The sequence below is a fragment of the Bos taurus genome, chromosome 19 (assembly GCF_002263795.3).
Source record: "Bos taurus isolate L1 Dominette 01449 registration number 42190680 breed Hereford chromosome 19, ARS-UCD2.0, whole genome shotgun sequence".
In the NCBI taxonomy this organism is placed as follows: Eukaryota; Metazoa; Chordata; class Mammalia; order Artiodactyla; family Bovidae; genus Bos; species Bos taurus.
Window position 1 is genome coordinate 28,718,998 of NC_037346.1, and position 27,486 is coordinate 28,746,483.

The window sequence follows — 27,486 nt, forward strand, 5'->3', positions numbered from 1 at the left end:
ACCATGGGTGTCCATCACAGCCCAGACCTGGGGAGTCAGGGAAGACTTCAGTCGCCCAGGTTCTCAACGTGAACATCAGAATCACCTGGAAAACTTTAAAATCCCAATGTTCTGTATTCCAGAGCAATGAAATCAGAATTTAGAGGGAAGGGGAATCCAGGCAACGGGAATTAAACAAACAAACAAAAACCTCTCCAGATGATTCTGATTTGTCTGGAACTGCTGTTCTAGATCCTTCCTGCTTGGTGGGTGGCCCTTGGAGCAGCAGTGTCCACGCTTTCTGGGAGTGAGTCAGACACGCAGCAACCGGAACCCCACTCCAGACCCTCAGAATCAGAATCTGCATTTTGATGAGCTTCTCAGGGGCCACGTATGAGCTGCTCTGGGAGATGTGCTATCCACACTGAATGCTGAAGGCCTAGAAAGCCAGCAGAGGGGAATGAAGAACAGAAAGCAGCTTGTGTTCTGTGGGGAGAGAGAGTGAGAGAGAGAGAGAGAGTGTGTGTGTGTGTGTGTGTAGACTGCATGTGTGCATGCTGGGGGCACTGTATCAAGCAAGTGTGTGTGTGTCTGTGAGAGAGAGAGAGAGTGTGTGTGTGTGTACACTGCATGTGCGCATGCTGGGGGCAGTGTGCCAGAAGGTCAGGGACCAGATTTGCTAGGCTACGAAACCACATTCTGGGCTCTGGACTTTATCCCCTGAAGGATCATAAGCTGGGGAGAGACTTGATCAGATTCCCCTGAAGACCCACCGTTTTCTCCACTTGTGCTCCATCCACTCACTCCACTCCCTGAGCCTGAAGTTTCTTAACCCAGTGCCAATCATCCGTGTCCCACCCATCTTGTCTGCAATAACTCAAATGCCTTCCTGGCACCGAGGCTGGAAACGAGCTCTCACCCCACCCTCACCTTCTACAGCGCTGCGGATGGACCTCCAGATGAGCCTCGTCACAGCCTCTCTGCTTCTGCAGTTCTGTCTTGTCTGCCATTTTCGCTCTCCGACTTGTGAACCCAAGCTTTTCAGCTGTTCAAAGGACAGCTCCCAAGGAACCACCTACTTTAGGACATCGGGGTCCAAGACTGCTGTCACCCCAGGAATCCAAGCACCTGACATTGTACCTCTGCGTCAACCTGGGCACACCGCAACTCAAGAGGTAAGCAAACACGGCGTCTTCACCTCCTTTGTCTGCTCGTCCACAATTAAATAACAAATCAAGCTGCTTCCATAAATAAACCAAGAAAACTTACCATAACTTAATTATATACAGTAGAAAGGTACTCCCCCTCCTTCCTGATTTGTACCCATTCTATTGGTCAGTACTCAGAAACGGCTTTTCTCCCAAGAGCTAGGAAGGTGTCTGGGTTCTCTCATCATGGATATGAGAGACAAGACTGGAACATATATACAACAGACTATTATTCATTCATTAAGAGAAATGAAATTTTGCTATTGGCAGAGATATGGATGGACCTAGAGACTATCACATAAGAGTGAAGTACGTCAGAAAGAGAAAAACAAATATCATATATTAATGCATATATGAGGAATCTGGAAAGGTGGTACAGATGAACCCATTTGTAAGCAAAAATAGAGACACAGACCGAGAGAACACATGTTTAGATACCAAGGGGGAAAAAGGGGGTGGGCTGGACTGGGATTGACATATATACACGACTGTTGAGATGGTTGGATGGCATCACTGACTCAATGGACATGAGTCTGAGCAAACTCCGGGAGATAGTGAAGGACAGGGAAGCCTGGCCTGCTGCAGTCCATGGGGTTGCAAAGAGTTGGACACAAGTTAGCAACTGAACAACAAGTGTATAAAATAGGTAACTAATTAAAAACAGACTGTCTAACACAGGGAAGTCTACTCAATGCTCTGTGGCGATTTGAATGGGAAGGAAATCCAAAAAAGAGGGATTATATATAATATACACACATATAGCTGATTCACTTTGCTATATACCAGAAACTAACATAACATTGTAAAACAACTATATGCCAATAAAAATTTGAGAGAGACAGACAAGACTGGAATCAAAGGTCCCCACAGAGGTGACATAAGGAATATGAGAGACTATGTGGCTTTGAAAGCAAACTGCTTCCTCTTGTTACTACTAACTTTTTAAGCTGGTCGTTCAGGAACTGTGAGAAACACTCACCACCCCATCTCCGGTACTACTGTGGTTGTGAGGGTTCTTTTTTTCTCTCCCACTAGACTTGAAGCAACTTGCAGGTGGGATTACAGCCCATATATCTCAGGATCCCTGGCATGGCTGAAGAGACTCAATAAAAATGGGATGGGCAGATGACTATGTCACAAGAGCCCAAGGTGGGGGGGGCAATAAACTGCAATTCATCTGGAATCGGCACCTGTGTGGGAATTCTCTGCACACCTGCCGAGGCCGCCTCACTCGTGTCTTCTCGGCCTGTGAGAGGGGGCAGCTGGTGCATCCCCGTGACCTTCTCTCACTCGTCTAACCTGGAAAGGGCCGGCATCCTCCCCAACACACTGGCAACCTCTGCACCGACTAACCCTGCTCTACAGACCGGCCCCCTTTAACGTCAATCTAAAAAAATTCCATGTAAAAATTTATTTCATTGGAATATTTTCATAAAAATGAAAATAACCAGGGGCTCTTAGAGGCATCGGGTTACATTACTAACAGAGATGTTATATTACTAAATTCATCTGTGAACAGTGACCACTGCCAGATTATCCTACCATTTAAATCCCAGGTTCACTGAATGAGCCTTCAACTCCTGACTTCCTAGAAAAATCTACTTTTACAGATCCAGAAGCCATCCTGAAAAGCAGCGCTGTTAACTCCGTTTTGTATTGGTACACAGAATGTACTGCTATTTCATAGCCAAGCTGCACATGAGATAGTCTTTCAATTGTCATTTTAAGGAACTGTGTTCCCCTGGAAGTTACCACCTTTAAGTATGATATGAAAAAAATGTTAATTAAGCAATTTCACAGGGAAATGGGAGCTTCTGGCTCTCCTTGGGGAAAAAAAAAATCAAGGTGGACCCAGCTGGCTACCTCACAGGCTCACCCAGGGCCGAGCTCTCCGAGAAGAGGGTCGGATTCAATGCCCCCGCAGCCCAGGGCATTCGCTTCAGCACCAGCCTGTGGTGACCACACAGAGGAAGGCCTGGGTCCTCCCCCAGAGAGACTTAGATTCACTATGGTCATAAATTGAAGAGTAAAAATACCTGCATGCCCTAGAGGGGAATGATAGTATTTAACTCTTAAGTGGAGCTGGAGGAAGATGCTTGGAGAGAGAACAGCACCACTGCGAGCAAATGCGCAGAGGAAGAAATGGACAAGTAAGGCTTAGAGGAGGGGAGGTAACTGGCTTGGCTGGAGTGGAAGGTTCCCATAGGGGAGCAGGAAGGCAGACACACTGCAGAGGGCCCCGGGGCCACAGCTGAGGATGGCCAGGCAGGCTGGAGCTCCGGAAAGCACCGGGCAAAATGAGAGTGGTGTCTCAGAGCGATCAAGATGCACGGGAGAGAGCTGAGACCAGAGGCAGGGATGCTGGCGGCCCTGCACGAAGGTACAGCGGCAGGAGCTCGGCCTGGAGGCCAGCGGTGATGACGACGAGGGGGAGACAGAGCACACGAGAAAGGCTGTGGCTTGGGGGATAGACAGCCCTGGGGAAAGAGGAAAGGCTCAAGTAAGAAAGCAACTGTCCACTGGAGTCGTTGAAGAGCAGTGATGAAATAAACAAATCCTGGAGAGAGGCCGGCTGTTTGTTTTGGTGTCAAGTGTACCTAAGTACCGGAGAAGGCAACGGCACCCCGGCACCCCACTCCAGTACTCTTGCCTAGAAAATCCCGTGGATAAGGAGCCTGGTGGGCTGCCGTCTATGGGGTCACACAGAGTCGGACACGACTGACGCGACTTAGCAGCAGCAGCAGCAGTACCTAAGTACTGGAGAAGGAAATGGCAACCCACTCCAGTATTCTTGCCTGGGGAATCCCAGGGACTGGGGAGCCTGGTGGGCTGCCGTCTATGGGGTCACACAGAGTCGGACACGACTGCAGTGACTTAGCAGCAGCAGCAGCAGCAGTACCTAAGTACTGGAGAAGGAAATGGCAACCCACTCCAGTATTCTTGCCTGGAGAATCTCAGGGACGGGGGAGCCTGGTGGGTTGCCGTCTACGGGGTTGCACAGAGTCGGACACGACTGAAGCAACTTAGCAGCAGCAGTACCTAAGTACATGTGTGTGTCTTGTGTGTGCACTCAAGGTGGTGCATACTACTACTACTAAGTGGCTTCAGTCGTGTCCGACTCTGTGCGACCCCATAGACAACAGCCCACCAGGCTCCGCCATCCCTGGGATTCTCCAGGCAAGAACACTGGAGTGGGTTGCCATTTCCTTCTCCAATGCATGAAAGTGGAAAGTGAAAGTGAAGTCGCTCAGTCATATCCGACTCTTCGCGACCCCATGGACTGCAGCCTACCAGGCTCCTCCGTCCATGGGATTTTCCAGGCAAGCGTACTGGAGTGGGGTGCCATTGCCTTCTCCAAGTGGGAGGTTGTAAATGATGAGTGTGGTAGGAGACGTGAGAAGTGCCAGGAAATGACAGGATGGTTGAGAGAGACATGCGTGGATAAGAGCCACACACCGGAGGCACGGCATGACCAGGACCACTGGGACAGAGGGGCGGAGGTGATTTCTGAGAAAGGAGATCGGAGGTCTGGGGACAATCCACAGCACTGACCATGAAATGTTTCTGCTCCGTTTCAAGGAAACTGCAGATTTGATTCTTCCACACACAGCCTCAGAAACCAAACCAAACTGTTTGCCTGGAGATTCCCAACCACTCTAGGTTTTTACCACTAGAGTTTGTCTCAGTTTACCCGGAGGCGGTAAAATCAGATGAAAGCGGTCCATGACAGCTGTCCTCCTACTGCTGGGTGCAAAACAGCCTCAATGAGGCCATGATGAAACTTCGACTATTTAAACAGCCAAATTTATCACTGTAATTTTTTTTTTTTTGTCTTGAGGGGAAAAAAACCCCAACAAAATTCTACACATTTTTAAGCTGTATTCCTATTTCTCAAAGCCCCTCCTATAAAGAACCCATACGTGAAAGACGCCAAAAATAATCCTAGACCTTAAGAGGCCGTGATTTATCATTTCACAAGCGGATCCCATGCATGCATCATCCCCATTTCCATGCCCTTTCCACGTTTTCGGAACTTAACCATAAATTCTGCCTTCAGATCAGGGAAGGCAGGCCTGGTGGTGATGGATGTCAGACCAGGGGTGGGGAGGGTGAAGTGTGGTTCCCGCCTGGGAACAGATAAGCACACGAATCACAGATTCTCACTCAGCCCGTGACCCTCCCCGCTCCTGCCTCCCAGGTCCCCCATCTGTCAGCTCCTGGCCTTTCTACCAGCTTCTTGCTCTACTCACTGCTGTGCTGGGGGAACCAGGCTTCCACTCTTGTTTCATCTTGGTTGGGTTTGGGAACAATATACCATTAGTGCTATCTATTAAAAAATGAAGTTAATGTTCACCCAGGTTCCTTTAAAATTTTTTCCTTTTTTTTTTTTTAAAGGAGCAGATAAACATACATGAGCAACCTGTTCACGTTCCAGGATTTATGTCGCACAGGTATAGGACTCATCCTTGCATTTCTGCGTAGGTTTCACCTTTAAGCAAAGGGAGTGTTTCCCATTTGCCCGGTGGGATGGGAGAGCAGGAGTCTGGATGATGAGGGGGTTCTGGGTAAAATGAAGAAGCGGGACAGTGTGTCTTTGAAACTAAACTTTTTCCTTTCTTTCTGTGCTCTGGTCCTCCTTTGCCTAGCACCCAGACAACTTGAGATCCCATGCTACCACCCCGGACCTGTCACGGTCCACAGCATCCGACCGCATCCAGGCCTGTCCACCCCGCCAATCCTCCTCCACCCAGGGTACAAAATTATTTCTCCATCAAAGCGCTAACTTCCCTAACATGGATGACTCCCTGGTGATTTTTCCAAATCAAATTATGTTATTCTGGAAGGCGAGTAACAAACACTTTGACCTCCCCTCACCACCCCCTCCCCACCATATGTTTGCCCCTAACTATATCCACTCTCTGCATCTGATAATACTAGTAATTTGTGGACTTAAATCACCAGTCATAATTCAGCAGCCAGGGAGCCAGGTCTGGTCTACAGTTATGTTTTGACCTCAGCAGAGTTTTAAAAATTCCACAATAATTTCCAATTCCACGTAAAATCAGATTTCTCTTTAAAAGACAGAGAGAGAGAAGGCGGCAGCTGACTTGGGCATGCAGGGCCCCCAGTTCTAGGGGCTGAAGGGCAGGCATGCCATCCAGGTGGGCACATGTGCTCCAGCTCCTGGGGGCAGCCAGCACTCCCAAATGTTACATGTCTGGTCTGCAGCTCTCAGGTTCTTAATACCTGCTTAGTGCTTGGATCCGTGACACCTGGCCTACGTGACTCTCTAAATGATGGTACAAGTAAATAAAGGATTTCTTGGAAAGTGGGGAGAAGCAATGTTTTGAGGTATGGGTCTCTCCTAGCTTTTTGCTACAGACCTAGCCATCTGCCATGCCTCATCCAAACAGCCATATTTTTCACATTTATAAATGATTTGGGGAATCAAGAAACAGCTGCTGTTTCCTCCACTGTTTGTTAGTGTTAGTCACTTAGTTGTGTCCAACTCTTTGCATGTTTCCTCCAGTATTACTGGGCTTCCCTGGTGGCTCAGACGGTAAAGCGTCTGCCTGCAATGCGGGAGACCCGAGTTCGATCCCTGGGTCGGGAAGACCCCCCTGGAGAAGGAAATGGCAGTCTACTCCAGCACTCTTGCCTGGAAAATCCCATGGACGGAGGAGCCTGATAGGCTACAGTCCATGGGGTTGCAAAGAGTCGGACACGACTGAGCGACTTCACTTTCACTTTCATTTCCAGTATCACTTAGTGTTAGCTGCTCACTCGTGTCCGACTCTTGACACCTTGGACTGTAGCCCTCCAGGCTCCTCTGTCCATGGAATTCTCCAGGCAAGAATACTGCAGTGGGTGGCCATGCCGTTCTCCAGGGGATCTTCCCAACCCAGGGATCAAACCTGGGTCTCCTGCATTGCAGGCACATTTTTTACCGTCTGAGACACCACGGAAGCCCTCCACTGTCAAGATCAAGAAAAGGAATCACAGTCAGGAAGCAGATTCCACAGGGGAGCACAGGGGACCTCTCTTCTTGACCTTTCAAAACCACTCTTCTCTGTTTCCTCTCCCATCTCTTAAATTTCCTTTCTTCTGCCTCTCACTCTACTAGGCCCTCCCCCATCTCTCTCTCTCCCCTTGACTTGAGCCTGCATCGCCCCAGGAGCACACATCTTGCCAGTCTGCCCATCCATCGTCTTGAACCTCAACCTCAGCATGTCATGGAAAATGAAGAACTTGTGAGAGGTACCACGGGAAGAAAAAGTTTAGCAAGCGACAACCACAAACCACGAACACTGGCCGCACTTGGTCACCGCTCTTTACAAAACTCAAAACACTTTATCACATACTCAATAGAGGGGCAGGGGAGGGTGTTTCTAGCTAGTGCGGGACTAAGGGTGGATCGCACAGGCCTCCGAATTCAGGAAAAAGAAAACCAACTCAGAAATCAGGAGGAGGGAAGTGCGCAGGCTCCCTGGAGCTTCTAATGTGCTCAGTGGCACAAGTGACACCATAGGAATGGTCTTGTTGAGTCGGATCCAATGTTCTGTCTTTCGCTGGATTTATGATTAACAAGGAGGGACACAGACACGTCTCTCCTTGTGAGCAGCTTCAAGAGTCAAATATGCCCCCAACTTACCTTAGTTTAATAACCCATCATTTTATAGAAAACCAGGAAACCCTCAGCCTTCCCAAATTGCCTGTGCTGCTTGACACCACAGGATCCTAGAGAAATTACTCCTTATTTTTCATGGTTTTCTTTTTCTTTTTTAATTGTGGTAAATTACACATAACATAATAAGTTACCATTTTAACATGTATATTCATTGGCATGACTTACATTCACAAAGTCCTACAACCACTGCTACTATCTTATTCCAGAACCTTTTCATCACCCCAGAAGGAAACCTCATACCCACTAAGCAAGACCCCCCCAGCTTCCTCCTAAACCCATGGCAACCGCTAATCTGCTGTCTGTCTCCATATAATTGACTCTTCTAGACATTTCATATACGTGGTCTTTGGGGTCTGGCTTCTTTCCCTTAATGTAATGCTTCAAGGTTCATCCACAGAGTAGTATGTATCAGCACTTCACTCCTGTTTCTGGTTGAGTAATATTCCACAGAATGGGTGTGTGTGCCTTTGCAAAATGGATGATGGTGGCTGGGTAGCCTGTGGCTGCAAGCTACTAAACTTAAGGAATTTATTTATGCGACAGGTGGTTTTTTTTTTTATGGCCCTAGACATTAGAATATTGTCGACTATGAGAAACAAATCCAAGTGATCCCTATCTATGTCATTCATAATCTAATAAACTTTCTAGCTATACTCAGATTTTTATCTTTCCAGACTGACAAGTCCTTAAAAAAGTCTGTGATGTAGGATACAGGATGCTTGGGGCTGGTGCACTGGGATGACCCAGAGGGATGGTACAGGGAGGGAGGTGGGAGGGCAGTTCAGGATGGGGAGCACGTGTACACCCGTGGCAGATTCATGTTGATGTATGGCAAAACCAATACAATATTGTAAAGTAATTAGCCTCCAATTAAAATAAATAAGTAAAAAAAAAAGTCTGAAGACTCAGAAAACCCCCATCTAAGATACAATTGATTACATGTAAAACAGATAAATAATATCCTACTGTATAGCACAGGGAACTATATTCAATATCCTGTAATTAACCATAATTAAAAAGAATATGAAAGAGTATATATATATATATACACACACACACATATATATATACATATCGGAGAAGGCAATGGCAATCCACTCCAGTACTCTTGCCTGGAAAATCCCATGGAGAGAGGAGCCTGGTAGGCTGCAGTCCATGGGTCGCTAAGAGTCGGATATGACTGAGCGACTTCACTTTTACTTTTCACTTTCATGCATTGGAGAAGGAAATGGCAACCCACTCCAGTGTTCTTGCCTGGAGAATCCCAGGGATGGGGGAGCCTGGTGGGCTGCCGTCTCTGGGGTCACACAGAGTCGGACACGACTGAAGTGACTTAGCATAGCATATATACATATAAAGTGGAATCACTTTTCTGTACACCAGAAACTAACACAACATTGTAAATCGACTATAATAAAAAAAAAAAAAAGGAAAAGAAGGAAAACCATCACCCACAGGACTTCAGCTGCCTCTCAAATAAATCCCATTCAAAGTCCATCATTTTGCAAGCTGCTAGGAATCAGAATTGAAAGACATAGTTCAAAGACCTCAGGAAGCTCAAGGTCTAGTGGGAAGATAAACATCCAGACATCTTCCCCACAGCAGGATGACTTTCAGGATGGGAATCGAAACTGTGAGGGTTCAAGTTCACCAAGTATTCCAGCTGAGGAAGCACATACGCTGGCTGCGCAGGCAGGCCATCCTTCAGTTTTGCTTCTTACCTTCTTGATGGCCTAGGTCTTCAGTGAAAAGCCCCAGTGAGATCAGGGTTTCTTTCCTGCACAGCCAGAGCCTCACAACCCTGTACGTGCAGCGCCTACCATGTTCGCCTAATCCTGCTCACACTAAGATGCCTTCATCTTTCAAGATCTTCCTACGGTTTCGGACTTGACTGGAAAGCAACACCCACTGGGGCACACCCAGATGCTTCACCAGGTTTTCATCCCTTCCTAAAACAATGTGGTACGATAGGAACACGACAGTAGTCCAGGGGAAACTTCACTGTTTATATTTTCCTTGTTTTTCCCCCACCCTGACCTATTATTTTGAAAGATTTAAAACTTACAGAAAAGGAAAAAAAATACCCCTAATTATCCCAATTATACCTCTAGAGCTGTGTGAGTTTTGATCCAGAATCCAATCAAAACCACAGACTGCATTTAATTGTCATCTCTCTTCAGTCTCCTCTAGTCTACAGCAGCGCTCCCATCTTTTTCTTTCTTCCATGACACTTGTAAAGGACCCAGGATGGCTGTCTTATAGACTGTCCACCAATCTGAACTAGTCTGTTTCTCTCAATTAGATCTGGCAACAATGTTGCATTACATCCTGCCTGTCACATTTGGAGCTGCACAATGCGAGGTTGTCACTCACGCTGGTGAGGCTAAGTGTGGTCACTCTGTTCAAGTTTCTTTCCTCCTTTGTAATTAATAATTTGGCCATTTGAGACTGTGAACATCCTACTTTCCACAACCTTCTCACCTAACAATCTGGCATCCATTGACAATTCTGAAATGATTATACTGGTGGTTGCAAAATTATGATTTTATAATTTTATCATTCTTCTACATTTACTGGCAAGATGACCCTCAGCCTCACCTCTGCCTTTTTGGACTACTGATGTGGACTCATGAATACATTTTTTAAAAATCCAGCCTCTTTCCCGGCTGGAACCATGGAGGGTGCAGAAGAGAAGAAAAAGAAGGTTCCTGCTGTGCCAGAAACCCTTAAGAAAAAGTGGAAGAATTTCGCAGAGCTTAAGATCAAGCGACTGAGAAAGAAGTCTGCCCAAAAGATGCTTCGAAAGGCAAGGAGGAAGCTTATCTATGAAAAAGCTAAGCATTACCACAAGGAATACAGGCAGATGTACAGAACTGAAATTCGAATGGCTAGGATGGCACGAAAAGCCGGTAACTTCTATGTACCCTCGGAACCCAAATTGGCGTTTGTCATCAGGATCAGAGGTACCAATGGTTGAGCCCAAAGGCTTGAAAGGTGCTGCGGCTCCTTCGCCTCCGGCAGATATTCAGCGGCACCTCTGTGAAGCTCAACAAGGCATCAATTAACATGCTGAGAATTGTGGAGCCATACATTGCATGGGGGTACCCAAATCTGAAGTCTGTAAATGAACTGATTTACAAGCGTGGTTATGGCAAAATCAACAAAAAGCGAACTGCCCTGACAGACAACGCATTGATTGCTCGATCTCTTGGGAAATATGGAATCATCTGCATGGAGGATCTGATTCATGAGATCTATACCGTTGGAAAACGTTTCAAAGAAGCAAACAACTTCCTGTGGCCCTTTAAATTGTCTTCTCCACGAGGTGGAATGAAGAAAGAGACCACCCATTTTGTAGAAGGTGGAGATGCTGGCAACAGGGAAGACCAGATCAACAGGCTTATTAGAAGGATGAACTAAGATATCTACCAGGATTATTATTGTAATCTGGTTAATAAACAATCAAAACAAACAAAAAATCCAATATTTATTACCATCATTATTTTTACTACTTCAATTATCTAAATTTGACCAGCAAGGGTCCCTTTAAGCCAGCTCCAAGCCCTCATCATTGTTAGGGCATTTCCTTGACTTCTGACCCAAGAAGTTCCACCCTTGCCTTATAATTTCTCTGCTCCAGACCTGGAATTAGTTGTTTTTACAAGAAAAACTTGGTTTGCATATGTGTTGTTGCGGGGGGAGGGGGGGGGGGGCGCGGGCGGGGCAGGGTAAATACTATTTAGAAACTCCTGGATTGGCCATAAAGTTTGTTCGAATTTTTCCCAAAGATCTTAATGGCCAACCCCAAAAAGATCTAGGCACTAACTGTCGTTAAATACTGGAGTATCACTGCTTCTAGGCTCTTTAGGTAGTTAAAAGAAATGTCTTTTTTTTTTTTAATTTTTTCCTTATTTTTAAATCATGAGTCTACAGTGATACTTCTAATTCAAGTCTAACACCATAAAGTTCATTCTTTCTTTTCCATTTGCTATCTCTATCTGTTTTGCTCCTAAGAACATCAATATATTTACTAACTTATTCTCTTCTACTAACACATGCAGTAGATTCTGATTTACTCTACTAATACCACTCCCAACAACAATAGTAACATTTGAGGAGTCTGCAGTTCATCATTCTGGAAATATATCCAGCTAAGGGGATACAAAGGACTCTTTAAAAGTTACCTGAATTTTTTGTTACTGGATAATCTTTTTATTATTTTAATTAACAGATTTTGTTTACTATTTAGAAGCTTGTCCCTCAAGTTTTTAAAGACCTTATAAACCTAAAGACCTCAACACTAAAGAAAATTATTGCATCAAAATGATTAATGCAGAAATAAATTTTTTATTCAAATAATTCTAAAATAATAACTAATATCTATATTATTATGGCTATGTATATGTCTATGGCAGGTTACAGTACATGAGGTCACAAAGAGTTGGACATGACTAAGCACACACACACACACACCCAGTAATGCATTACAATTATGTCTCCTTTTTTGTATTACTAAGAATGGCAAGAATAAGATATAGCAACCACAGTGATTAATTCACTTACATTTATTTTCAAGATGCCCTCTGGTTTTTGAAGCCACTTTTGTTCCTACTTCTATTTTGCTTAGGCAAATCTATATAGATTTAAGTAAGATTCTGTTAGCACATCACATAACAAATGGCTGTATGGAACAATATTACAAATTATTTTACAAAGATAACAAGAAATTTTATTCTCACTTTGCCATATTTCCTGGAATGGGGTACACCAAGTATTTACTCATTTTTTAAACAGAAAAAAATTTTTACTATGCTAAAAACATGTAACACAAAATTTACCACCTTAACCATTTTAAAGTGTACAGTTCAGGGGGTTAAATATGAATTCACATTACTGTGCTGCAACCACCACTGTATTTATCCATTTAAAAAAGCGACTCTTTACAGTTTTCTTTCCACTTTTCTGTTGGTTTACAGGTAAGAAGTTATACTAGACAAATGCCAACACAATGATGAAGAATCTTAGCTCCAGATTTGCCCAAAAAAAAAAAATTTTTTTTTATTTTTTTAAAAAATAAGACTTCAGAAATTCAAAAGTCATTTTGAAAGGAATGAGTGCTTGGAGGGCCAAAAGAAAGAAGGGCTCTTATCACCATAAATCAACTTGTGGAAGAATGTGGAGTGGTGGGGTAGGGAGCCGCTCAGTGGACACGTGCCCTGCCAAGGCCACGGAGTCTCATTTTGCAGGCTGCAGTCAGCGCAGAGCAGCACAAAGCGAGATACGGGGGGGGGGGTCCTCGATACTGCGCATGCGCGGAGGGCCGCGTCATGGACCGCTGATGCCGGAGTCCAATACAAAGATCATTCTGCTGCTAATCCGGAGAAATTGATCTCAGTGCTCACACTCTTGGACAGAGAAAACCCAACAGTGATTTCAAATGAGCTCCAAATCAATTTTTCTCAGGAATTTAACACCGGTTCAATGACTGGAAAGTGTCATGACTGCCTGGCTCTGAGATAGAAAAGGTGAGCAGAAAACTAAAAACAAAAAGGTGACCAGAAAACTAAAAACTGTGACACTGGTGAGGTTCTCTTGGAGCAGATGAATGGGTCCCTAGGGCTGATTTAAAAAAAAATTCTTTTATGAATGCAACAAGGTCTACAGTCAAGTTCTTTAAAAAAAAAATTAATGTTGGGAGCTTTCCTGGCAGTCCAGTGGTTAGGACTTTGCCTGCCAGTGCAGAAGTGTGGGTTTGATCCCTGATGGGGGAGCTAAGATGCCACATGCCTCTGGGCCAAAAACTAAAATATAAAACAGAAGCAGTATTGTAACAAATTCAACAAAGACTTAAAAAAAAAAATTAATGTCAGGGCTCTGGACTGGAAGCACTGCCCTGAAATTGAATTGCTTTTCACATGGGCGCCGCTGTGAAGTCTGCTGCTCAGTGAAAAGTGGTGGCTGGGACTTAGTCCTGGACAGGCAGCAGAAGGGGGTGACAGAGACGCTCTGCACAGTGAGAAATGACTGCAGCCAGGTATTAATTATTATGACTTCTGAAGGTATGACAGCTCTTTTAATTTTGCTTGTTTCTATTCAACTTTACCAGTGGTTACTCTTTTCTCCAAAATCACCCGGGCTCCAAAATCACTGCAGATGGTAACTGTAGCCACGAAATTAAAAGACATTTCCTCCTTGGAAGAAAAGCTATGACAAACCTAGACAGCATATTAAAAAGCAGAGATATCACTTTGCCAACAAAGTTTCATCTAGTCAAAGCTATGGTTTTTCCAGTAGTCATGTATGAATGTGAGAGTTGGACTATAAAGAAAGCTGAGCACCCAAGAATTGATGCTTTTGAACTGTGGTGTTGGAGAAGACTCTTGAGAGTCCCTTGGACTGCAAGGAGATCCAACCAGGCCATCCTAAAGGAAATCAGTCCTGAATATTCCTTGGAAGGACTGATCCTGAAGCTGAAACTCCAGTACTTTGGCCACCTGATTCACTGGAACTGATTCACTGGAAAAGATCCTGATGCTGGGAAAGACTGAAGGCAGGAGGAGAAGGGGACGACAGAGGATGAGATTCTTGGATGGCATCACTGATTCAATGGACATGAGTTTGAGCGAGCTCTGGGAGATGGTGAAGGACAGGGAAGCTTGGCGGGCTACAGTCCTTGGGGTCGAAAAGAGTCAGACATGACTGAGTGACTGAACAACAACTCTTTCTCGGAAGCATCCACATTGGGCATCATGGCTGATGTGGTAGTAAAACGATGTTCTCTGAGTACACACTAGAAACTGGCCCGGGCTAGAGAGCCTCAGCAGAGTGGCAAGAACCAGAAAGTCAGGAAGGTCGTCTGATATCTGAATTTCCCTTTGGATAATACAGAGAGAAGATAATCCACTTGTGAATCACTGTGACTTTAAATAACCCTAAAATCAGCTAAATGTCCACTTATTCCATTTCATAGTAACAATTTTTGAGGGAGAGTGGCATGAAAACCTGAACCCAAAACTTAAATTTTAGGGGATGTTTTTCAAAAATTACAGCTTCCTTTTAAAAAATTTAATTTACTAAAAATACCCTAGAGCTATAACAGCCAAATTGAGAGAAACGTGTGAGGCATCTCTTCCAACTACTTATAACACAGAACCCAGGAGTTATGCTCAATAAGCCCAGTGCTTTATTTTCCAATACAAACACATACTACAACAGATGGTCTCTATATCTTCCATTTAAAAATTACCCTATCTCACTTGGTTTTATTCTGTTATATAACTGTTAAAATTTTCCCCCAATCAAACAGAATACATAACATCAAAGGTCAAAGTCCCTGTTCAGGTAGGATTTAACTCTGCAAGTATCTAACCTGGTGCCAACCACCCTATATGAAATGAGATCAGCAAAGTTCTGGCCAAGACCCTTGGCTCACATCTGACGACGTGTGTGTGTGTGTGTGTGTGTGCGCGTGTGCGCGCACGCGCAAGGAAGTGTCTAATTCTCCTCAAAGGGGTATGGAAAGAGGACAACAGAGTTGGATCAACTCAAAGACCATCTAGTCTAAGTCACTGACTCCCCCCCATCCCCACCCCCCACCTACTGACTTCATGAGATTTGGATGAATCTAGCTATAAGGACTTGGGAGAAGGCAATGGCACCCCACTCCAGTACTCTTGCCTGGAGAATCCCAGGGACGGGGGAGCCTGGTGGGCTGCCGTCTAAGGGGTCGCACAGAGTCTGACGAGACTTAGCAGCAGCAGCAGCAGCTATAAGGAAAACGGCCAATTTCTTCTGAGGAAATCCAATTATAATTGGATTAGAGTCCAATAATAAACCCTTGTAATGTTGACCGTTAGCTTATGGTCAACGTTACTAACCAGGCTTCCTAGGTGGCTCAATGGTAGAGAATCTGCCTTCCAATGCAGGAGACACAGGAGACTCAGATTCAATCCCTGGGTTGGGAAAGTCCCCCGGAGAAGGAGATGGCAACCCACTCCAGTATTCTTGCCTGGGAAAATCCCATGGACATAGGAGCCTGGTGGGCTACAGTGCCTGGGGTCACAAGAGTCAGACACCACTGAGTGACTGCAACACAGTGTTACTAAGCCATTGACTTTATAGGTAAAAGAAAGATATCAAAGAGACCAAGACTTCCCCGTTTGGATTAATTTTGGTCACAAAGAGAATCCAATTCCTCATTTCAATTTACAAATATAAAATAACATCAGTGTAAGAATGAGAAGCACTGGCCTGTAATGGTAAACTCCTGAAAAGTCAGGCTGCAGGCACACAAGTACCCTGAGTAGGCACTGGGGCTCTGCCTCCCATAAGTGGTAGACACACGATAGAGGTGAGTGAGATACACGTTGAGTGAGCAAAACACGCTCTGTCCCAGGCCATGATCATCCTTCTAAACCCAGCCAGTACTTGCCGGTCCCATGGAGCAGGCTGAAAGACGAATTCACTGGTGAACAGACACAACCAGAAAACTCGCACGAACATGCCCGGGGGAGGGGTATCAGCCAAGCCCGTGCACTGTGGTTATTGCTCCATCACAACAGAAGCCGCTCTTGGAAATCACACCTTATCTTTCCAAACCACACCGAGCAAAAACAATAATCAAAAAATGATTCTACTTTGTGATCATTTCTGACCCCTTGATGATAGCAAAAGTCACTGCCTCGTAACAGATTAGAAAAGCGTGGCGGCCTCGCAGGCGGTCATGGTGACAGCTCTGGGGCTGTCAGCCCTTATCAATCACCTTCCATTAAGTAGGGGTTTTCCAATTTGGCGCTCCTCTCAAAGGCTTCACTTTGCCTGGATTAAGCCAAAGCATCAACATTTGAACAGCCTGGTCCTTTTCTCGCTCCCCTAAAATAAATGTTGTTAGCAGAAAAACCAGGCTTTTCCACAGTAGGAATTCAAAACCAAAGCAGACAACAGTGGTGTGGTCACATACAAAAGACACCTGATTACAAACGGGTCACACATGCATGACACCAGTGCCATATGCACCCATGGGGCCCAGGAGGGGAGTATTCAGAGGTGCCCGGAGAAGGACTGCGAGTTGTACGTTTCAGCTCCTAAAATGAGTATCGAGCAATTCCAATATATTCATTGGAGTGTCCCCGTATTTCCTTGGACTTTAGAAGCAGGTGTCCTAAGAATTTTACGCTCTGTAGTTTCACTTCCTGGTATCTATTATCTCCATGATGGAGAACAGTCATTTCTCTAAAATATACAGCAGATATGTCTAGGGAGCAAAACAGTTTTAAATCAACTGAAAAGGGCACGTTGACAAAATAAGAGAACTCTTAAGAGAAGCATTCATCTTGTTTATCTTGGTAACACTGGTAGCCAGGTAGACGTCTCCTGTATTCAGACACCAAATTCACAAGACGGCAGGCCACAGTTTCTATAAATATGACCAACGCTGTAATCATGCACATTTTTATGTACCCAGTAAACAGAATTCTTCATTATCATTATTATTTAAGGTTTTATTTACTTTTAATTTTTTCAGCTGTACCTTATAGCCTGCGGGATCTTCGTTTCCCAACCAGGGATCAGACCTGAGCACCCTGGAATGGAAGCTCGGATTCTTAACCACTGGACTGCCAGGGAAATCCTTTCATTATTATTTTTAATGTGACAAGAGCCAGAAACAGAGTGGTGAGAACACAAAGTGATGAATGGGGAAGACAGATACTTCACGGTTATTCTCAGACAGGCCTAGGGGTTGACCAAACAGAAGTGAGAGAGAGGCCCCAAAGTGTAGGGCTTCGCCACATGCTTTACTTGGCCCACGTGGAATTTTTTTTAAATGTTCGTTTACTGTCAACACTAAAATATTAGGAAATTTCACTTAAAGATCCAGATTTCAGGCTTCCCATAAAAATAAACACACAGATGATCCGGCGTGGCATTCCCACATAGCAAAACTCTGCTGTTCACTCTCTCGTTTGCCACCAGAGAGAACAGCGAGGGCCTGCTTCCTTCAAGGAGACTTGCTGTCTGGCTTCTGAAAGCCTCTGAGGGAACACAGGAAGTTTTGAGCCTGAAGAAATGGGGAGCAACGGAAGAGGAAGCTTATTTGGGGCTAAAGACAATGAGTCTATGAAGAGCATACAGGGATTGAGAGTGTGGGCGGGGGATGGGGGGGTGGGGGGTGGGGGGGGTGCGGTCAAGAGAAACTGTGTGGCGGCAGCTGAAGACACAGACCCTGAGATTCAGGGGAAGTTGGGGTCTGGGATGCAGAGCTGTGAGTTGCCTGTGAAACCATCCAAGAGTCAAAAGAGTAGCTTAAGGAAAAAGTGCCAAGGAAAAAAGAATAAAGGACTGAGTCCTAAGTACGTCTTCCATGGAAGATGGAAGAGTGAAAAAACAGAAAGACAAAGGGAGGCTGAGGGACTTCCCTGGTGGTCCAGGGGTTAAGACTCCGAGTTCCCAATGCAGGGAGCCTGGGTTCGATCCCTGGTCAGGGAACTAGATCCCACCTGCCCCAGGTAAGACTCAGCAAAGCCAAATTAAAAAGGGGAATAGGAGCGTACGGAGACTGAAAAGACTGAATTAGCCCCCTTGGCTCTCCAGGGGCTGGTTTGAGGCTGCCTGAGTAGCTATTCTAGGGAATATCACGATAAAGCAAATCATACAAATTTCTGGTTTCCCAGTGCATATAAGCCACGTTTAGACTGTACTGTAGTCTACTAAGTGTGTGACAGCATTATGTCTAAAAAAAAAGTACATACCTTAATTTAAAAATACTCTCCAAAAAACGCCAACCATCATCTGACAAGACAGGGTTGCCACAAACCCTAAACTTGTAAAACACAAATAAAACCCCAGAACATCTGTGATGTACAATAAGAGCAAAGTGTAATACGATGATGCATGCCTGTATACCAAAAGGCTTAATGCTGCTCCCACCCTGGGTCTAAACAAGTCTATATGGAAAATAAGTCTGTAATAAGTAATAATAATGTGCTAATAAAAGAGCAAGTCATTTCTGTGCTATACAAAAGTCAAGCCATGCCACCTGAATAGGCCCCCCCAGGGGGCTTTCACTAATTTCATGACTGGAAATGGCTTCAGCCACAAGATTATAAATTCCAGCTTAACTGGGGCGGGGGCGGGGGGAACTGACTCCATTTCTGATTAAATGAGGATGCAAACTTCCTAGCTCCATAATATTCCACCATAACTTTCTTGAGTCATCACTATTTTCCTTAAAGACCATTCTAAGCTGACTTCAGTGAGAGGTAAGAGCCTCTGAGTCTCATTCGTCAAGGCGGCTCTTGATGACCAATTTACAGCCACATTTTAACATTGCTGGCATTTACTGAGGACTCAGTAGCACAGGCATGCATGATGCCACCCAACTTGTTCTTGTATAGTCTGCAGAATAACCATGGTACGCCCATTTTGAGCCCTAGAGAGAGCAAGCCACTCTCCGAGTCACCCAGGTGGTCAGTGTCAGAGCCCAGATTGTGACCTGGGTCTGCCTGGGCTCACAGCCATGCGGAACTGTCCTTTCTGAAAGACTGAACGGATCCACCTTGCCCAAGCCACCCCATTTCTGAGGAGTGGAAGGCAAATCCAGTGGTTCCAGATTAAGACAGTGTTAACACAGTGCCAGCAGGGCTGATTTCTAACCACATCCCTGAGACGCTGCTAAACTCACAATGGCTGTGCTTAGACAACATTACGTAATAGTCCATATGCTGAGAAGCAACACTGTCCCTCGACCCGGGTCATTCAGAACTCTGAGCCTGGCCTTTCACAATTGGCTGCGTCCCTCAGACTCAGACGAGGCTCTATTTTGAATTCTAATGAGGACGGGGCACAATGAATATTTAAACTGCAATTACAAAGATGCTGCTTTTATGTGGGTGTCCTTAGCACACATAACAGATCTGAACGGACATGTAGGTGCCAATGAAAAATAGCAGTCTCGTTTGTGTTTAGAAGCTGGAGAGAGACAATATTGTTTTATACTTGATGCTGTTGTTATTGGGGTGGAGGTGGGTGAAGAAAAGGGAGGTGGGGGAAAAAACCACCCAAAGATCCCAGTAAAAAAAAAAAATGTTAAAGCCCAGGCTGCCGAGTGAAAGGTTCATAAAGAGGCGTCTGAATCCTTTGTTAACAACTGAACAAACAGATTCATCATTGGGCCCTTCTGAGCGGGCCCCCTTGCAATCGGGTCTGTCTATACAACCAGAAATTTCCTCATTGGGAAAGCATCTATGACTGATATTATATCAGATCGGTAGGGCGATATGCTGGCGGTAGGAAAACAAAAGACCATTTCACGGTTCACAGCCTTTTTTTTTTGCACTCCCTTAAGTAAAATGATGAGGCGTCACTGCTATTCTTAGCTCGCTCAAGCCCTCTTAAACAGTCATCAAGTTAACAGTAACTGAGTTACCCTGAGAGGCTTGATTCCCACCCACCCCGCCCCCAAACAGTTAAAATACTCCCTACTAGCAGCTTCAGGTACTGTGTGTCTGTATTTACATGTCAATGATCAACCTGGCCCTGCACTTGGGGAGAGCAAATGATTAACTCTTTGCTATGTCCTGAGGCTCTTAGACCAAGCCCTTACCCCACTAAACACCTTTTTTATTAAGATCATAATTTAACTTCCATGGTGTCTGGACAGCCTTTTGTAAATGCCTGCATTTACAGAAAGGGAATATGTTGGGTTTTTTTTTTTTTCCCATCTGTCCTCTAGTTGAGTCCCTCTTCTGCTGGGTACCAAATATGTCCACAGAGTCTTGAACTTCAGTTACTTTTTATTTCTAGAAGTTCTGTTTGATCCCTTTTGATTTTCTAAGTTACTCTTTATAGCTTCCTATTCTCTGAAGATACTCTCAAGCCTGTCATGTCTTTCTTTAAATATAATAATTTATTTCATCATTTGTATCTGAAAATTCTAATACGGCCAGCGTGTGCAGGTTGGTTCCTGCAGTCTGCTGCTGGTCCCTGCTCATGCTGGGCTGTCTCTGTGTATGCCAGATTATCTTTGGGTGTGTGCTGGTCATTGCCCTGGACGTTTTATTTCTGGTTGATTCCTAGAGACCACGGATAATATTCTCTCTTCCAGAGAGGTGTTTCATTGCTTTCGCCAGGCACCTGGAGCTACAACAGATGAGTGTGTCTACTCAGGATACAAATGCACATGAGGGCCTTTCTGTGACCACAACTTGTCAGAAAAAATGGTCTTTCTTCCTTTTCTTCTCCTCATCTGTACAGGGCCAAGGCTGCCTTCTCCACAATCCCCAAGGCAAGTTTGGTTCTGGTTCACTCTTCCCCCCAGGGTATAGCTCTTTAGGGCCCCACTTTAATGGGGTAAGGGTCTCCTCTTACACTTGCCAAGTAGGCAGGCCCAGGACCTTACCTTCCACCCCACTTGCCTGCCCCTCTCAGGTTGCAGAAGTCCCTGACTCCTCCCTGCAACTGGGCTTTTATCACACTAAAAACAAAACAAAACAAAACAAAACCAGTAGAAAGTAACTAAGAGTTTAAAGGTTGAAAGCAAAACAAAAGGTCAGGTCAGTAGGGCAGGGCCTTCTCCAAATTCAACACTGAATTACAATTTGATTCAGTGATTCTACTTCAGATGGGGCTTCCCTGATGGCTCAGATGGTAAAGAATCTTCTTGCAATGCAGGAGACCCAGGTTCAATCCCCAGGTCAGGAAGATCCCCTGGAGAAGGGAATGGCAACCCACTCCAGTATTCTTGCCTGGAAAATCCCATGGACAGAGGAGCTGGGTTGGTTATAGTCCACGGAGTCACAAAAAGTTGGACATGACTGAGCGATCAACACTTTGACATTTCACTTCTGGGTATATACACAAAAAAGCAGGGGTTTGAACTCATACTTGTACATTCGTGCACATTGCAGCACTATTCATAGTAGCTAAAAGGTGGCAACAACCCAGGAGTCCTCTGACAGATAAATGGGTAAACAAATGTGGTATAAATATTAACGATGGAATATTATTCAGCTTAAAAAAGGAAAGAATTCCAGATGCATGGTACAACATAGGGGAATACTGAAAACATTATGCTAAGTGAAATAAGCCAGATACAAAGGGACAGATACTGTATGGTTTCATTTACATGAGATACCTAGAGTAGTCACAGTTGTAGAGACAAGAAGTAGTCATATTTGCAGAGACAGAAAAATTAAACAGCTCAGCTCAAAATATTTTTATGGACATTTCTAGATACAAACATCAATACCAGGTAAAACTATAAAATAAAAAATTAGCAACAGTAGAATCAATATTCTTCATTGTGATGTCATGAATGGCATGTGCTGAGGACCGCTATGTTGTAAACGCAAAACAGACTGACATATAATGATAACAGTCAATACTTACTCTTGCTCACTGCTTACTATGTGCTAACCACTGTTCTAAGTGCTATATATCCCTATCTATCTATCTACTTATCATCTATATCTTTATCTCTATTAAATCATGTATTCCTTACAACAACCCTCTCAGATATGTACCATTATTATTCCCACTTTGGAGATGGGAAAATCAAGGCACAGGGGAGTGGGATTTCCCAAGGTCACATGGCTGGTAAATGGTGGAGCTGGGATGTGAGTCCAACCTCTGGAGCCCACACTCTTCACTATCAGGCCGTAGCCGCTCTCTGCACAAAATACGGAAATTCATGGACAATGGCCAGTGTTGGATACTTTACATGGTTTATATAATTTCATTTTGACAACCAGGCTATCTACTTGTTTTGTTTTTTTAAACAGCCAAGGAAACGCAAGTTCAGAAAGATTAAGTTTATATGAGAATTGAAGATAATAACAGATGGAGGTGGGAGTGAACCCATGTATCTCTGTTGCCAGAGACTCAGGAGGATCTGATGCAAAGAACAGCATGGTGGGAAGTTATGAGAAGACTGTTAAAGCAAAATCAAGAAGGCTTTGCTTTGGGCAGGAAGCAGAAAGAAGCACGTGCTCTATTATAGAAGCAGGAGCATAGACTGGCTTGGCATCCGGTGGATGAGAACTGCCAGGTTGAGGGGAGCAGACAGGTGATGAAAAGGAAGCAGGCAGGTGCCCCCACGTTCTACTTCCTCTGAGATTCCAGAGTCTGTATCTACCTGGCCCTCCATCACCTGGTTGTTCTAGATTGCTGTTTGACCACACACACACAGGCAAGGGAGGTAGCACTTCTCAAACTGTGCATCACAGGTGACCCTGGCATAGAGGTCCTTCTTCTAAAACTGGACAGAACAGAGGGATCCACTACATTCTTCATATTGAAAGGGCTAAAATCAGGCAAAAAGCGAAAAGTTCAGGTCATTAGATTTTTTTCTTTTTTTGGTAGTGCTAGTGCACTGTTAGATGTAACAAAAGTCTTAGCTTTATACATCTGGCGCACCTTTGTGAGATGAAACACCAAATAACCATGAGTGTAATCACTGCTGCTTCAGCACCATTCATCGTCACTTACCTGTGGGCATGGCGCTGTGCACGGGCAACAGATCATTGAAACCCGACAAGCATCTGCATCAGAATGTCTGCCCAAGAGCAAGGACCCGCATCAGGAGTGCCTGACACACTTGTTAAATGATGAACCCTCTGGAACTCCAGCCTCGCTCTACTCAGTCTCAAGGGGACGGCCAGGGAGTCAGCACTCTAAACATCATTCCTGGTGGTTCTTATTTTGACCTATGTCTCCTCATTTCATGCACAAGGTATTAAGAAGTAAAAGGACTGCCAAAGACAACATCACTAAATACTGGATATAAACTCAGCTGGACTTTAGGCTCTATGCTCTAACTGCTCTATGGCTCCAGGTTCAGCAAGGACGCTTGTGACTAAAACAACAAGGCACAAAACAAGCAAGGTGGCCTGTGAAACCCGTGAGATCTAGCACCACCGGTCTGCATGACATCATACAATTTCTCAGACTACGATTCTCCGTAAGCACTGAGGAAAGTTTCTTATTTTTAATTACAAAAAAAAAAAATTAACAATGCATTCTACTTTCCCTGCACTTGTAACAATTCACTTCGTTTTTGCCAAGATGTAGGAATCTTCTAGAAATTTCAACACTTCATCCCATGAAACTGCATGTATTCGAAGAGCAAGCAGATCCCTGCGGTAAAATCAGACCAAACGTGGGAAGCTTATCCGCAAGCGATGAGAGAAGCAAGAGCTGTAGCTACAGCAGTCTCTTACCACAAGACGTGGACTTCCTGTCCACCAGATTCACACGCCTGGTTTCAGTGCGAAGTTTCTCATCGGTATTCTCCACCAGGTTGGCAAGGTCATCAATTATCTCTATAAAGGAAAACAAAGATGCATGGTTAACACTCCAAAAATACCTTGGCTCACATCAGAGTCTCATAGCTGTGGTGGGCCTTCCTAGTAATAATTCTCTCAACTGCAGTGTGTGAGACGGTTTTAAAGAACTTACATTTCTTTGAAAACTGCAATTCTGATTCATTGATGGTAGGGGGGGAAGTTAGAGAGGGAAGGAGTAGTAAAGGAAGAAAAAAAAAAAGTTCAACATAATTCCAGGAGACAGAGGAGAAATGTCAAAAGTTCAGGGGAAAGAAAGCATGACCCAACAAATTTATGCCCGGCCAAGTTGTCATTTGAGTATAAAAAGGTGACAGACAGACGGTACAGAGGACTGCGGGGACCACTGGGGCCCTTCTTAAGAAAGCTACTTGATGATGAAATCTAGCCAACGAGAGGTGAAAAAAAATAACACAACTCTGGGCTGGAGAAGCCAGAGGCCATGACACAAGAGGTGATGGTAAAAACTGAATCAAATATGTGGAGCTGAGAATAAACAAATAAATGGATCAGGTTACAGAGGAGTAGACAAATGTTACCAACAGTGACAATGGAATTAAAGGTGAAGATCAGGAAGCAGTTGGTAGAGGGGGAACACGAGGAGAAAGGTGAAAAGAAACTAAGGTGTTAATTTCTTCATCACTGACAGTAGAGTCATATCAGGCTGCTGAAAAGTAAGACACACACTTACAGCTTTATAAAAATAACCAAGGTTTCAATGTTTTACGCTCTTTTTCTGTTAACCTTAAATGGATCTTTTGGCAATTACTACCTGTTGAAAGAATTCTTCACGTGAAGTTTATTTTTTGATGCTTATCTTTTAAAAGTGAAATTAAGCACTTAACATTTAAATAGCACATATAGTATAACCCTAATTAGGTAAAATTATTTCCATCCCTCCTTTTATATGTACCAACCTTTAAAGATGTATCCAGACAGTGTTAACCTGATGTTAATAACGATTATTTCTCAGTGGTGGGGTCCTTGGTGATCTTGCCTGGATTTTCTGAATTGCTTGAATTTCTTATGATGAGCTCTATATGCTTTTTTTTTTTTCCAATTTTGGTTCTTCTTCTTCCCTCCTTCCCTCCCTTCCTCTTTATTTGTGGTTGCGGACACGATTTAGCAAATAAACAACAGACATCTCTTTGCATGTCTTTCTTTTACAGGAAGAGGATGATGGACACTAACTCTTATCTCTGTAGCTCCTATCCCTAGAAGAGTGCCCAATACACAGCAAGATAGGATAGATACTAAAAGATAAAGGGAATGAATGATTGGAGTATAAATGATAAAAGCACTGAATAATTTCAAAGCACTGAATAACTTGCTGCTTCTTAGAAAAGTGGATCTAAGCCAAATTTGTCAAATATTATCTACACAACATCTGCCTAGTAATCCGGTCACTATTATTTAACCATCTATTCACAACTATTTCCTTGTATTCAAGGATATATTCTCTCCTAGTTTTCTTTCGGAGAAGGCAGTGGCACCCCACTCCAGTACTCTTGCCTGGAAAATCCCGTGGATGGAGGAGCCTGGTGGGCCGCAGTCCGTGGGGTCGCTAAGAGTCGGACACGACTGAGCGGCTTCACTTTCACTTTTCACTTTCATGCATTGGAGAAGGAAATGGCAACCCACTCCAATGTTCTTGCCTGGAGAATCCCAGGGACGGGGGAGCCTGGTGGGCTGCCGTCTATGGGGTCGCACAGAGTCAAACACGACTGAAGCGACTTAGTAGCAGCAGCAGCAGCGGTTTTCTTTCAACCATCTGTAAGCTCTGCCTAGTGTTTCCTCTTCCTCTTTTTTTAAAATATGTATTACTTCTTTTGTCTGCACTGGGTCTTAGTTGCTGCGTGCGGGCTCTCCCCAGTTGTGGTGATCGGGGGGCTAGTCTCTAGTTGTTACTCCCTAGGGATTCCCATTGCGGTGCCTTCTCCCGCTGTGGGGCACGGGCTCTAGGCACATGGGTGGGCTTCGGTAGTTGTGGCACACAGGCTTTAACTGCCCCAAGGTGTGTGGAATCCTCCTGGACCTGGGATCGAACCTGTCCCCCACACTGGGGCAGGCAGTCCTCCTCTTGTTGGTGATCCCCAGAGTTCTGTATATTTCTATTCTATTTTCATTTAAAACTATTTAAATTAAATAATTTTAAAAATATTTAAATTTTTTTAAAAAGAAATTTCTGCTCTACACAGCTCTCCAAAAATCCTTGACTCACACAGCCAACTGCTTACTACTTATCTCCACCTTGAAATTCCTACAAATATCTGTCTCATAAGGTCTCCAGAACAAAACTCCTCATCTTCCCCCAACTCTGACTCCCCTGTCTTCCCTGCCTCAATTAAAGAATGGTACCATCATTCATTTGCTTGCCTAAGAAGGAAATCTTAGGAGTCACACGAACGTCTCCCTTCTCCTTCACCTCACATTCCCTTTGTTAGCCATTCTTGTTGATTCCACCTCCCCATTATCTTTCAATCCTACCATTTCTCTTAAACTCTGTTAGTAATACCTCACAAAAAGTTTCCAGGGTTTCTAAATCTGTCCTAACTTACCTTCCTGTTTCTGTTCCTCAGCCCCTTCAATCCATTCTCCATACTCTAGTCAGGGACTTATTTTTTCATGTTTCAATTAATTTAAATAGCCATATGTGACTAGTGATTATTATATTAACTCATCATTGACCAGGGGATTATTTTAAGGAATTAATATCTGTGGCCAGTAATTTGTTATGTAAATGATATTGACATGTCAATAATGGTTGGGTAAAAAAAGATGTATTAATGTGTCTCTCGTCAATAATGTGTTAAACAGCAGAGTTCTGAAGCAATAACTTAAAAAAAAAAAAACACACCCACCACCATATAACCACCACCAAGAGGAATAGCTTAAAAAAAATCAATAGAGGGAATAAAATTGAATACCAAATATGCATGAATTTACCCCAAAGAAGGCAAGAAAGGAGATACAGAGAACAGATAGGACAAAAGGCCGTAAGTACCTAGATGGCAGACTTAAACCCAATTGTACCAGTCATTACATTAAATATAAATGGACCAACTTCTCAATCAAAAGATAAAGAATGTCAGACAAGATTCAAAAATAATAAAAAACCACACTACTCAACTATGTGCCTTCACAATAACTTCAAATATAAACCACAGAGTGGGTGTGTGCGAGAAAGCTGGCACAGCTGTATTAATATGGATCAGATCGACTTCAAGTCAAGGAGTATGATCACAGATAAAAAGGAATCTTTCATCAGGATGAA

At 44.1% G+C, this 27,486-nt stretch overlaps 1 protein-coding gene and 1 pseudogene across 9 annotated transcripts in view; one reads left to right on the plus strand and one right to left on the minus strand.

Moving 5' to 3' along the window:
- STX8 (syntaxin 8) overlaps window positions 1-27,486 on the minus strand; it is a 208,377-nt gene that overhangs the window by 60,557 nt on the left and 120,334 nt on the right. For 8 of the 9 annotated variants that reach the window (XM_010816044.4, XM_005220387.5, XM_010816043.4 and 5 more), the window contains 1 exon segment: window positions 24,090-24,191. In XM_010816044.4, the coding sequence (XP_010814346.1) occupies window positions 24,090-24,191 (102 nt within the window). 9 annotated transcript variants of the gene reach the window in all.
- Window positions 688-11,314, plus strand: LOC132342973 (large ribosomal subunit protein uL30-like; annotated as a pseudogene).